The sequence below is a fragment of the Mus caroli genome, chromosome 15, assembly GCF_900094665.2.
Source record: "Mus caroli chromosome 15, CAROLI_EIJ_v1.1, whole genome shotgun sequence".
Taxonomy (NCBI): domain Eukaryota; kingdom Metazoa; phylum Chordata; class Mammalia; order Rodentia; family Muridae; genus Mus; species Mus caroli.
This window is the reverse complement of record NC_034584.1, coordinates 21,932,514-21,945,010: the sequence shown is the minus strand read 5'-3', so window position 1 is coordinate 21,945,010 and position 12,497 is coordinate 21,932,514. Positions and strand designations below refer to the sequence as shown.

Genomic DNA, 12,497 nt, shown 5'->3' with positions numbered 1-12,497 from the left:
GACACCACACCTTGGTTGCCAAAGCTGTCCTTACCTGACACCACACCTTGGTTGCCAAAGCTGTCCTTACCTGACACCACACCTTGGTTTTAAGCTGGCTTCAGATAGTGGCTCTCAGATAACAGTAAACTTGAGTTTGGAAGTCTCACTTTCTGTTCTAGATTTCAAATCCTCTAGATGACATGAAGTTACCTGGCCCAAATTTAGCCAGGCAGAAAAGGCTCATGTTTATTATTATTATATTTTCAAATCACTGGTAATTACTATAGCTGGGTATGGTATCCTGTTATCATCACAAATTACCTCTTATTGGTATTTTAGAAATAACTAGGATGTATTAAAATCAACTCATTTTCAAAACATAAAATGTAATTGTTGCCAGTAAAGTTCCTTCAAAGTTGTCTCCAACAGGACACCCAAGGCCCACCCCTTTTCTCCCCCTAATCTTTTCCTTCCAATCAGCAGAATCCTATACAGGTGCCTAATTTCCCAGAACCTTGGGACCACAACCTCTCCTCTGCCTGCCTGCCTGCCTGCCTGCCTGCCTGCCTGCCTGCCTGCCTGCCTGCCTGCCTGCCTGCCTGCCTGCGGCAACATTAAACTGCATCAGCTGCTCATTTCTACACCTCGAAACACACTCCACATATCCAACTTCTGGACACTTTTTCAAGTTGTAAGCCTAAATTTTCATACATAAAACCTCCTATTGCTCTCCATCTAAGACTTCACTGAGATTCATGTTTTTCCATAACTCATGTAAGGCCCCCCCAAAAGTTGCCCTTCTGCGATCCAAATCCTCATTCTTCTACAAAAAATAATCTGCAGATCCCAAACACAAAATGCCTGTGTTGCATACAGTCATGATCGTTGACCTCTCTGGGTTCCATGCTAGCCTCATTTCTGCTCCCGCCCCAGACCTTCTCAAAAACTCTCTTAAAAGACGTGGCCGGGCCGGGCGTGGTGGCGCACACCTTTAATCCCAGCACTCGGGAGGCAGAGGCAGGCGGATTTCTGAGTTCGAGCCCAGCCTGGTCTACAGAGTGAGTTCCAGGACAGCCAGGGCTACACAGAGAAACCCTGTCTCGAAAAAACAACAACAACAACAACAACAACAACAAAAAAAAAAGACTTGGCCATTTCTCAGGTAGAACCTCACCTGGGCACGGTCTTCCGCACCTTAGTCTAGTGAGCTAAAATTTGCTCTATGTGTCTACATTTTCAACATAAGCAGGTAGAACAACGCCTTTGGATTTACATTCTGGGACGTGCATATTTTGAAGCCCCCTCCCCACTTTTTTTCAAGTCATGAGCTTTTTTTTATAGACAGAGAGGAGAGATTTTTGTGTTGTATTTTAGAATCTCTTAGTTAGGTGAAAATGGAAGTGCAGACGCCTGAGATGCTAATTTTGAAAGAGCACAAGTCTCCTTGGTCAATCCACCACTCAGAATTGTTAACGCTGGAGAAGAGCTTCCAGGGTTGGGATGCCTTGCCCTTAACATGAGTTCATTGTGTTGCCATTGCACCTGCTTTGCTGAGAAACGTGAAACACTCCATCAACAGCAATGACGGCTGTTTTATTATTGTATTGTTATGAACAGGCTTAGAAGTTAGCCATCGACCAATGGATCAGACTGTCTGGCATTCTAGAGAAAGGGCAGATGCATGCCCACACACATACATGCACAAATGAGAGTAAATCCTGATGTAGGGAAAATTCATGACAGGTGCAATTAAGCCTTGTTTAACTGTTGTTGTTCATCTTGGTAACTGTTGTTGTTCATCTTGGTGGAATACTGTTCACTTGTAACCCTTTTTCTTGGACTTTAAGGAACCCGCCCCCTGCCCCCCGCCCCCCATGTTCTGGCCCCAGCCAGTCATTCCTTATTTTTCGTTAAATCCTTCCTGAAACCCTAGGGTCCTCTCCATAAACACTCCTCACTCCTGAAGGCACTCACTAATCTCTTGTCTCTCGTGTCTGTCTTCCTTTGTTTCAGCATCTGGACTTCACATCTGTGTATTCAAGTTATTCCTCTTTGATGATCTCCTTAAATATAGCTGCTTTGAAGAGCTCACTCACCTAGTGTCTTCATGTTTGCTTCTTGATGGCACATCTACTGCTAATCTCTGTGCAACCCACAGTTCTGTGCACATCATAGTCATGTCTTATCTCCCTCTTGTCACTGAAACTGTTCACAGTTATCAAGCTTGCTCCAGACTGGGTGTAGGAAAGAGGAGGCAGTTTTTCATCTTGTAAAACTGGTTTAAATGAATGGTTTCTGAAACTCCCTTCATGTCTGTAAAATAGGAATGTAAGAACTATCCATTAGTATTACTGAACCATGAAAAAATTTATGTTCTTTCCAATACAAACTCAACAACCCCATAAGAATTAGAGCTAGCCATAACATTAAAATTTATTAATAGAAAGCAATACAGGCATATCAAAATCATTTACTGCAACTGTACTAAACTAATATTTTCTTAAATTTGAGACTCTTTTTAAAGACATATTTTCATCTAAATATTTTGTCTTTCCTGGCACATGACATTTTCTAGATATTAAGAATGTAGAAAGGAAACTAGAACCAAAATAGAGGAATAAAATTTATTATGTAGTAGAATAAAAGAAAAATGCTTTCACGGGCAACACAACAGGAAAAAAGTTCAAGATATTCCAGATTGTCTTCATCTCAAAGAAAGAAACAAAAGGAAAGGTCAGCTTTCAACACTAACTGCCTCCCAGAAGCCACGTTACCCCCTCCCAGAGCATCTGTTTTCTGTGCTTGGTTGTATGCTTCAAACCTTACACTTCTTGTCTTAGAGCACATGACATTTGATCCCTATTATTCCCAGGACCTCCGCTATATCAGAGTTTCCTGGAAATCATGCCAGAAAGTGAGAGAAAAGTCAGGAAAGTCCACAACAGCATTGTTGTTCTGCCACAAACAAGCATTAGATATTGAGTTGAGTTGCCAAAACTTGGGGAGGGATCTGAAGTGAAGTACCTGGCCTTGCACCTGCAACAAGGATCTGATAAGAACAGAGAGAAAATGAGGAGGAAATATATATAGTAGAATAGGGTAGGCTCAAATATATATTTGTACAGTACATATTAATGGATATTGACTATTAATATAATATAAATTGGCCTTATAAGCTTGTAAAGTAAGATTTGATGAATATTTCACTATAATATGCAATCTTATAGTTAAACTGCACAATATGAATGTATAGAGATAGATAATTTTACACAGTTTTATGGGATTAAGAATGATGTCTAGTAATTATCCAAAAATAACTTCTTGGGCATTACCATCCAGGCCTTTAATAGTATTAAGAATCAGATAAAAATATTCATCAAGGTATTTTGTACATTTCATAAATCAAAAGGAATTTCTATTAACTATAAAATAAACTATTTTCTGGTGCAAATATACTTAAGCTCATGCCAGAGTCTGAAGACATGTAAATGTTGGGAGTTCAATTCTCCTGTCTGGTCTACTATGGAGAATGTTCCTCTGTAGATCATTTCTTCCCTCCTTCATTTATTCATTCAACAAATACCTATTGCCTGCCAGCTATAAATTAAATACACAAGGTCTGGAGATCAACTTGCCTGAGTCCTTGCCCTGAGGAGTGTGTGTTCCAGTGTGAGGACACAGCAAGTAAATAACCAGACAGATGAACATGCAGTGCTGCCAACCGAGAGATTAAAATTAAGAGGAAAGTCCAGGGGTGCTAGTTTTACAGAGAAGTCTAGGAAAACTCATCCCATAAACGAACATTATCTTGGGGACCTAAGAAAGTTGCAGGTAGCTCCTGGAGCCATCTGAAGAAAACTCCTTCCATAGTGCAGGCCCAGAGGCTGCAGGGCAGGGACAGAGGCAGCAGTGAGGGCTGGGAAATGTCAGGGCCACAGTAGGGCTAGCAGTAAGAGCACAGGGAGGCCCACGGGGGAACTGTTACACCTGAATTTAAACTTGATACAGAATGGGTACTGTCTCAGTTCAGATTATACTGTTGTGAACAGACACTATGACCAAGGCAGTTCTCATAAGGACAACATTTAACTGGGGCTGGCTTACAGGTGCAGAGTTTCAGTCCATTATCATCAAGGTGGGAGTATGGCAGCATCCAGGCAGGCATGGTGCAGGAGGAGCTGAGAGTCCTACATCTTCATCTGAAGGCTGCTAGCAGAATACTGGTTTCCAGGCAGCCAGGGTTAGGGTCTTAAAGCCCACACCCACAGTGACACATCTACTCCATCAGGGCCACACCGCCTAATAGTACCAATCCCTGGACCAAATATATACAAACCGTCACAGGTACCACCTAAGGTCTTTGAGCAATGTTAGGGGGCCATTTCTATGCCTCCAATTACAACTGTATGGAAATCCTGGGGATACAGGCAGAGAAGAGGGACAGTTAGACAGGTTAGAACAATTTAGATGACATTGTTCTCTTCTTCTATCAATGACTGTTGTGTCAAATCCCAGACCTTAACTTCAGCAGACTAGTAGTGACACAAATATCCCATGACTTTGAAAGTCTTCCCTTTTTTGAAAATTTATTTTATGCTTTATTAGATATTTTCTTTATTTGCATTTCAAATGTTATTCCCTTTCCTAGTTTCCTCTCTGAAATCCCCTATCCCTCCCTCCCTCCCTCCTCACCCTACTTACCAATCCACCCACTCCCACTTCCTGGCCCTGGAATTTCCCCTATACTGGGGCATAGAGCCTTCACAGGACCAAAGGCCTCTCCTCCCATTGATGACAGACTAGGCCATCTTCTACTACATATGCAGCTCGAGCCATGAGTTCCACCATGTGTTTTTTTTTAGTTGGTGGTTTAGTCCAGAGAGCTCTGCGGGGTACTGGTTAGTTCATATTGCTGTTCCTCCTATGGGGCTGCAAACCCCTTCAGCTTCTTGGGTGCTTTCTCTAGCTCCTTCATTTGGGACCCTGTGCTCCGTCCAATGGATGGCTGAAACAACCAACAAAACTAGACACTATTGTGGATGCCAACAAGAGCTTGCTGATAGGAGTCTGATATAGCTGTCTCCTGAAAGTATTTTCTTACACGTTAATTCACTGCATGTCATTCTATTCTTTGAGCACAGAATTGCCGACCACTCATACCAATCATCTCACTGAGATGCAGCAAGGTTGACTTTGTGACTAAGGAAAGATTCCTAAACTAACTGTAAACTCTCAGCCTAGGGAACCCAAAAGGGTCCTCTCAACCGAGTCCCAGTGATCCTCCCATCTCATCCTTTCATTTCCTTGAATCAAGAAACTACTGGATCACAGCTGCACTTCTAGGGACTTGTAGGGTCATAGCAAGATATTTAGGCACATGGTCTCAGTTCATTACAGCTTCCTTGCAGATAAGGGGCTGTGACCATTTTAAAACAAAGGAAATAAAGTGTGACTTACCCCCCTACCTCCCCAAGACATGTAGCCAATCTTCATTTTTATAACTCTGAAGCCTGCAAATCTCTTAAACTCAAAATTCAGCCAAATTGACAAATAACCCTACAAGTAGAAAACCATTCTGAAAATGTTTCTCTATAGAGATCAAGACTGGAAGTGTTAATCCCTGGGTTTGGCTAGAGAGAAGGTTGAGACTCGGTTATGGCTCTCTGGAACCAAGTGCCCTTTCTGGCAAGTCTATCTGAGCACGTGTTCTGTGTCTTTATTGCAGGGTGCTCCAAAGTGACCTGCATCAGCTTGACCCGGGAGGCCTCCATTAAACTGTCCCCCTTGCACGGCAAACAGATTTCCATCCGATACCTTGATATGACAGACTGCTTTGTGCTGGAGGACGAAGGCTTACACACCATCGCAGCTCACTGCACGCAGCTCACTCACCTCTATCTGCGCCGCTGCGTCCGCCTCACAGATGAGGGTCTCCGCTACCTGGTGATCTACTGCACTTCCATCAAGGAGCTGAGTGTCAGCGACTGCCGCTTTGTCAGTGACTTTGGCCTGCGGGAGATTGCTAAACTGGAGTCCCGCTTGAGGTACCTCAGCATCGCCCACTGCGGCCGCATCACGGATGTGGGCATTCGTTATGTAGCTAAATACTGCAGCAAATTACGCTACCTCAATGCGAGGGGCTGCGAGGGCATCACGGACCATGGTGTGGAGTACCTCGCCAAAAACTGTTCAAAACTTAAGTCTCTGGACATTGGTAAATGTCCCCTGGTCTCCGACACGGGCCTGGAATCCCTGGCTTTGAACTGCTTCAATCTCAAGAGGCTAAGCCTCAAGTCCTGTGAGAGCATCACCGGCCAGGGCCTGCAGATCGTGGCTGCCAACTGCTTCGACCTGCAGATGTTAAATGTCCAGGACTGTGAAGTTTCCGTGGAGGCCCTGCGGTTTGTGAAGCGCCATTGCAAGCGCTGTGTCATTGAGCATACCAACCCCGCTTTCTTCTGAAGGGACAGCTCCCACTGTGCAATGAGAACCAAACAGTGCTTTGTAAAAGTGTCCCATGTAAGCACCCATACCCATTCACAGCAGCTATTTTTCTTTCTGTAAGGTTCTTAGGAGTCTGGCTTTTATTTTATTATTTTTAATTTCTCATGAGCAAAAGAGGTCAAATAATGAAGGGGAACCCCAAATTTCTACCATGGTAAACTATTTCTAGTCAGTTAATTTTTAGATAAATGTCACAAAGGCTGCACCTCAGCAGGCTGGTTATTGTGTCTCAAAAATGCACCTTACCCCCCTTGCCCTCTCCCCTCCTGTCCCCAAGCTACACCCCAGAGTTCCATACTTTCTTCTTCCAACCATGAAGCAGCTGCAACATTGAGCGTTGAGGAAGGCTCTCTAAAGCTTCTCCTTAAACTATCTGATGGGCATAAGCCCCACGCCTAAATCCCACACCAAGCAAATTATGGTTAAAGTACTATTAACACTTCACATCAGTGTGCAAAGAGCTTCCCGATGTTAATACGTTACGGCGAACCATATGGAGTAAGAGGAGACATGTTTTCTCCCTAGCTCTGCCGGTAACTAGCCTTGTGGCCTTGGTCAAAACCCCTCACCTTGCTGAGATTTCTACCACCAGAGGCCTGAGGTGAGGGATTAGCCTTAGGCCCATTTTCAAACTGAGAGATGCTCTGCTCAAAGTTGCTACTGAGCAGAAAAGCTCTGTACAAATCACACACAGGTGGCACTTGTGAGAGAACTGGATATGTAAATGTGTTGTGCGTTCAGGAGGTTCCATGGGCTCTCTGTAAGTCCACACTGGGTTCTGCTCAGGTCTCCCTTTGCTCTCATCTGAGAACCAGCACAACTGTAAAGGTGGGCTGGGCTTCTGAACATTCTTCGCCATGTTGGATGCTCAGACTCACATCCACACAGTGCTCTAGCATTCCCTTGCCCCTCCACACCCGACTCAGACAGGAGGGTGCCTCATCACAGGAAGCCCCTATCTCTGTCAACTTGCGTCCTCTGAGCATCTTCAAACCCAAGTAAGAACCCTTATAAATTTTAATTAACAAGTGAGGCCCAAGGGAAACACATGTCCTTAAAGGTCTCCCTAAACTTTCTCAGTGCACATCTGCTATGCTTTAGGCACATCTGTCCTGCAGCCATCGGGGACAGGTCCCGTGGTTCTTTGTTATCAACGTTTCATTGTGGCTTCTCTCTTCTATTTATTTCTCCATCTCACAAAGCCTCCTGGGGTTAAGTTTGTAAGTGTTTAATTGTACGAATGCTGCCCACCCTGCTGTCTTCATGTTTTCTACTAAGGGATGTGAAACAGATGTCCAGGTGTTTCAATATTGTTCATTCAAGGTGCCAGGCACAGAGAAGAGGCGACACACTGGTGAGACAGAAGCTGATCCACCCACCACAGTCTTGGAACAGAATATTACAATCATTTCAAATTTTGAATTTTAAGTTGATGGACTCTTAAGTGGTCCCTTCTGAATAGAAACCAATTTGCTAGTTTTGGTTTTGTTTTGTTCTGTTTTTAAGGAATCAGATAGCCAGAAAAAAAATTGCTATTGCTTGTTTTCATGAACTCCAGTTGTCTCTTTTTAGTAAACCCAGGACTTTCCACAATGTCTTCTCTGGCCTTCCCCATCACTGGACAGTTCACCCATCTTCTCCAAGTGTTTATCCCCCAGCCCAAGCCTTTCCTGCTGCAAGCCAAGCGTGCTACATTTGTTACAGACCAAGCTTATACACAGCTCGACAACTGCACTCCCACTGTAGGCTCCGGTGTGTACTCTTGTCTTGTGTTGGGAAGGGGAAGTGAAGTGATAAGCTAGAATTTTTTTCAGGGGGTTTCTGTCATTGATCCTGTGAATCACAGTTTACTGTTCAGTTCACACCATCATCAGGACAGATGGCTGTTCACAGGTATCAGAAAAGAAAGTGAAAAATTTTGGCTGGGGACAGAATCTAGGGACAGCCACCCAGATTAGAATCATAAAAGATATTGAAAGTAGCACCCCTCTGCTCTCTGGCCTTGGCTTTACCTAAATCTTGTGATTCGGAGAGTCACAATAGCTTATCTGTAACCCTTGACACTGGGACGCACCAAATGATCTGGTTCAATACTCCCAGAATGAGCAGAGGGTCCAATGTGGATCCCTGAGCCATTTTGAATAATTTTATCACCACTGACCGAGTACATCATCTGAACTCTCTGTCATGTGAGACCCAAAGGACGTTTCCCACTTGCTGCCTGCCCAGCACATATGTCTTTCCCAGTTTCTCCCTTCCCCATCTTCTTCATGCTCTCTGCTCTCCACCAGGGTGGAGGTATGGATCTGTGACAAAGGTTCTTGGGAACAGCTCAGCAGATTTTTGAGACCAATCAAATGGCCTCATTAAGAACTTTATCTGTTTGGAAACATGGCTTCCTTCCTGGCTCTGCTAAACTGAAAGCTCATTTGTTGTTGCTGTTGTTGTTGTTTGTTTGTCCATTTCTCTTTAATTCTAATGTTCAAATCACGTCGTGCTGTATGACTCTAGAAAGCCTTAATTTACTTCCACCAAGAAATAAAGCAATATGTTGGTAATCTGACTCAGTTCCATTTTTTAACACTATTATCTGAGAAGGGTGCTGTTCAGATTGGGGCACTGAAAAGCAAGCAAACAGGCAAGCTATAAATAAATACTTCCTGTTGAAGACAAGACACACAGCTCAATGTTGCTATTGTCTCTTTAAAGTTGGATCCAAGATTCTTTTGTCTCCATGGACCATAGAATGTTGCCTTTAAATTGGCAGGTAAGTGAATAATATTACAAGTTGACCCAGGACTTCAGTTCCTTGTCCGGACTCTTCCATTGAGATTGTGGAATTAGTAGCTTTGCATTTTAAAAGAAGTTACATTAGATGGACATTGTAATGCCACAGAGAATCTGGACCAGTACCCTTAATTAAATATATTAGCATTCTGTACCAGTGGATACAGCTCAGTGCAATTAAGATTATTAAAGATGATAGATACCCTTGTATTAATCCATGTCTGTGTTAACATGTCAGTTTCTAGAATGAATAATGAAAATATTCCCTCCCCTCAGAAATCTATGGATTTCAGAATTATGGATGAATAACCATGAATTTGCATACATCCTGATTCTAGCTACAAATTATTGAGGGAACTGTCAACATCTTGCTATTAGTGACTCAGAGTATTAAGATGTAGAAGAAGATATGGTTACCAGATGCAGAAGAAAATACTAGAAGTTACATGTCAGATTGCTTTCTTCCTTACCTGAACCGTTAGAGTTAAATTAATATGGATGAAAGGAAGCCATCATAAGGGCTTCACCCTACGCATCTAGAAAGATTTTAGGGGCATCAGCTTATCTATTGTGAGTGTATTTGTCTTCAAACAACTTTTCAAACTGTATTACTTTGTTGGCTGTCACTTAAACTCATACAACTGTTAACTGCCTTGGAGCATTAATTTCAGTGGCTCAGTGCAATTCTTGTCAAGGTTTTAGGGTATTAGTGAGTGAAATCTATTCACTCTGAGACTCCTTGACTTCTTAAACTTTCAGCATTTGTTCACAATGACACAATGCTTTCCAGAAAACTTAGTGTCTAAGTCTGAGTTTCATTGCTGTTAAGAGGCATCATAACCAAGGCAACTCTTATAAAAGAAAACATTTCATTGGGGCTGGCTTATAATTGCAGAGGTTCAGTCCATTATTATCATGGCAAGAAGCATGTAACAGTGGCACACTTCCTCCAACAAGGCTAAACCTCCTAATAGTGTCACTCCCTATGAGCCAAGCATTGGAATACATGAGTCTCTGAGGGCCATAGAAACCCTAACTAAGATGAGTTGGAACCAGTGTAGTGGGGTATTGCTCTGACAGACCTAACCATGTGTTTGTGTATGTGTGTGTTTTACAAATTATTATTTTCTTTTATTAGATATTTTCTTTATTTACATTTCAAATGTTATCCCCTTTCCTAGTTTCACCTCTGAAAACCCACTATCCCCTCCCCACTCCCCCTGCTTACCAACCCATCTAGGGCTTCCTGGCCTTGGCAGTCCCCTATACTGGCAAAGAACCTTCACAGGACCAAGACCTTCTTCTCCCATTGGTGATCGACTAGGCCATCCTCTGCTACATATGCAGCTAGAGTCATGAGTCCCACCATGTGTTTTCTTTGGTTGGTGGTTTAGTCCGAGGGAGCTCTGGGGGTACTGGTTGGTTCATATTGTTGTTCTTTCTATGGGGCTGCAAACCCCTTCAGCTTCTTGGGTACTTTCTCTAGCTCCTTCATTGGGGACCCTGTGCTCCGTCCAATGGATAGCTATGAGCATCCACTTCTGTATTTGTCAGGCACTGGCAGAGCCACTCAGGAGACAGCTATATCAGGCTCCTGTCAGCAAGCTCTTGTTGGCATCCACAATAGTGTCTGGGTTTGGTGGTTGTTTATGGGATGGATCCCCAGGTGGGGCAGTCTCTGGATGGTCATTCCTTCAGTCTCTGTTTCACACTTTGTAACTCCTTCCATGGGTATTTTGTTCCCCCTTCTAAGAAGGAACAAAGTATCCACACTTTGGTCTTCCTTCTTTGGACCATGTGTTTTGGAGAGGATTGTAAAAGGACTTTGGAACTTTGAGTACTGATGTCCTGTAGGAGTTTCAAAGATTAGGATGTTGAGAGCAGTGCAGAAGATTAAGGCCTGGCTTGTGACATTTCAGAGGAAAGATTAAAGACTCTTTTAGGGCTGTTTGCTGTTTTGATATTAGTGTCTGTAGTTTCCATTAGCTGTAGCTGAAGAATCAGCTGTGATTAGCAAGATACCAGAACTACTAAAGTGAAACTTTTGTGTTACTGGGGCAATTGGTACTGGTCAACTGGATCTATAAATTTGGTAGCAATTAAGAAGAGAATGGCATCACTGAGGTGAACTCTTCTGGGAAGTGTTTTCAGATAGCACAGAGAAGCTCTGTTCCAGAGATAGCCAAGGTTGTACCTTGTGTTGGCAGCCAGATTTGACAAAGTAAAAGAGTTACTCAGGAGATACTGGTTTTTAAGGCATGAAGGCGTCATGAGGAGTATTTGAGGTTTGGCACTCTGAGTTGAGAGGAGGGGCCGTTGATGAAGAGGAAGCCTCAGTGGCAGTTGAAGGCCCAGGACTGAAGGGGTCATATAAAGAATTTGAGGCTTGGTACCATGAAGAAAGTCTATGAGAGAATATTGCTGAAAGTGCAGCCTGGTCCCAGCAATGGACCAGTTTTGGAGATGTCACACCATGGGATGTGAATGTCCATAGTCATAGGATAACCACCAAGGACAGCAGCAATGGAGTAGATCCATCTGGATCCATCTGGATCCTAGACCACAGTTGTGTGTGCTACAGAGGGCACAGCTAGAGAAGTGACCCAAGCTCTTTGTAGGAGCCCAGAAGGTTTGGGTGATTCCCAAATACTGGACAGTTGGAGTTTGATTTTGAGTTGATTGTGGCTGTGCCCTGATTTTTCCCTCTTGAAAAATCCACCCCCCCTTACTGGACCCCACAGTGGAAATACTGAATTTTAGAGACTTTGGATTTTAAAAGAGATCAGATATTTTAAAGGTACTGGAGTTTTAATGTGTTTGAATTAGTAAAGACTGTGAGATATTTTTTAAGTTATTTGTGTTTTTAATGTGAGCTCTTGGGAATGAATAAGAAAAGAAGGGTGTGGCTTAATAGTGATATGTTTGTGTGTTGACAAGGAGTCGGTTGTACTGGCTGGTTTTGTGTGTAAAGGTGACACAAGCTAGAGTCTTCGAAGAGGAAGGAGCCTCACTTTAGGAAATGATTCCAGGAGATCCAGCTGTAAGGTATTTTCTCAATTAGGGATCAATGGTTAAGTGGTGCCATCCCTGGACCGGCAGTCCTGGGTTCTATAAGAAAGCAAGCTAAGCAAGCCATGGGAAGCAAGCCAGTAAGCAGCACCCCTCCATGGCCTCTGCGTCAGCTCCTGCTTCCAGATTCCTGGTCCATTTGAGTTCCTGTCCTG

General features: G+C 43.3%; 1 protein-coding gene across 1 annotated transcript in view; it reads left to right on the top strand.

The window, feature by feature from the left end:
• Fbxl7 (F-box and leucine rich repeat protein 7) overlaps positions 1-9,044 on the top strand; it is a 394,685-nt gene extending 385,641 nt beyond the window's left edge. Inside the window, exon 4 of the mRNA XM_021183496.2 lies at positions 5,708-9,044. Within this exon, the coding sequence (XP_021039155.1) occupies positions 5,708-6,444 (737 nt within the window). The 3' untranslated portion in view covers positions 6,445-9,044. The remainder of the gene's footprint in view (positions 1-5,707) is intronic.
• The last annotated feature ends 3,453 nt before the right edge of the window (positions 9,045-12,497 follow it).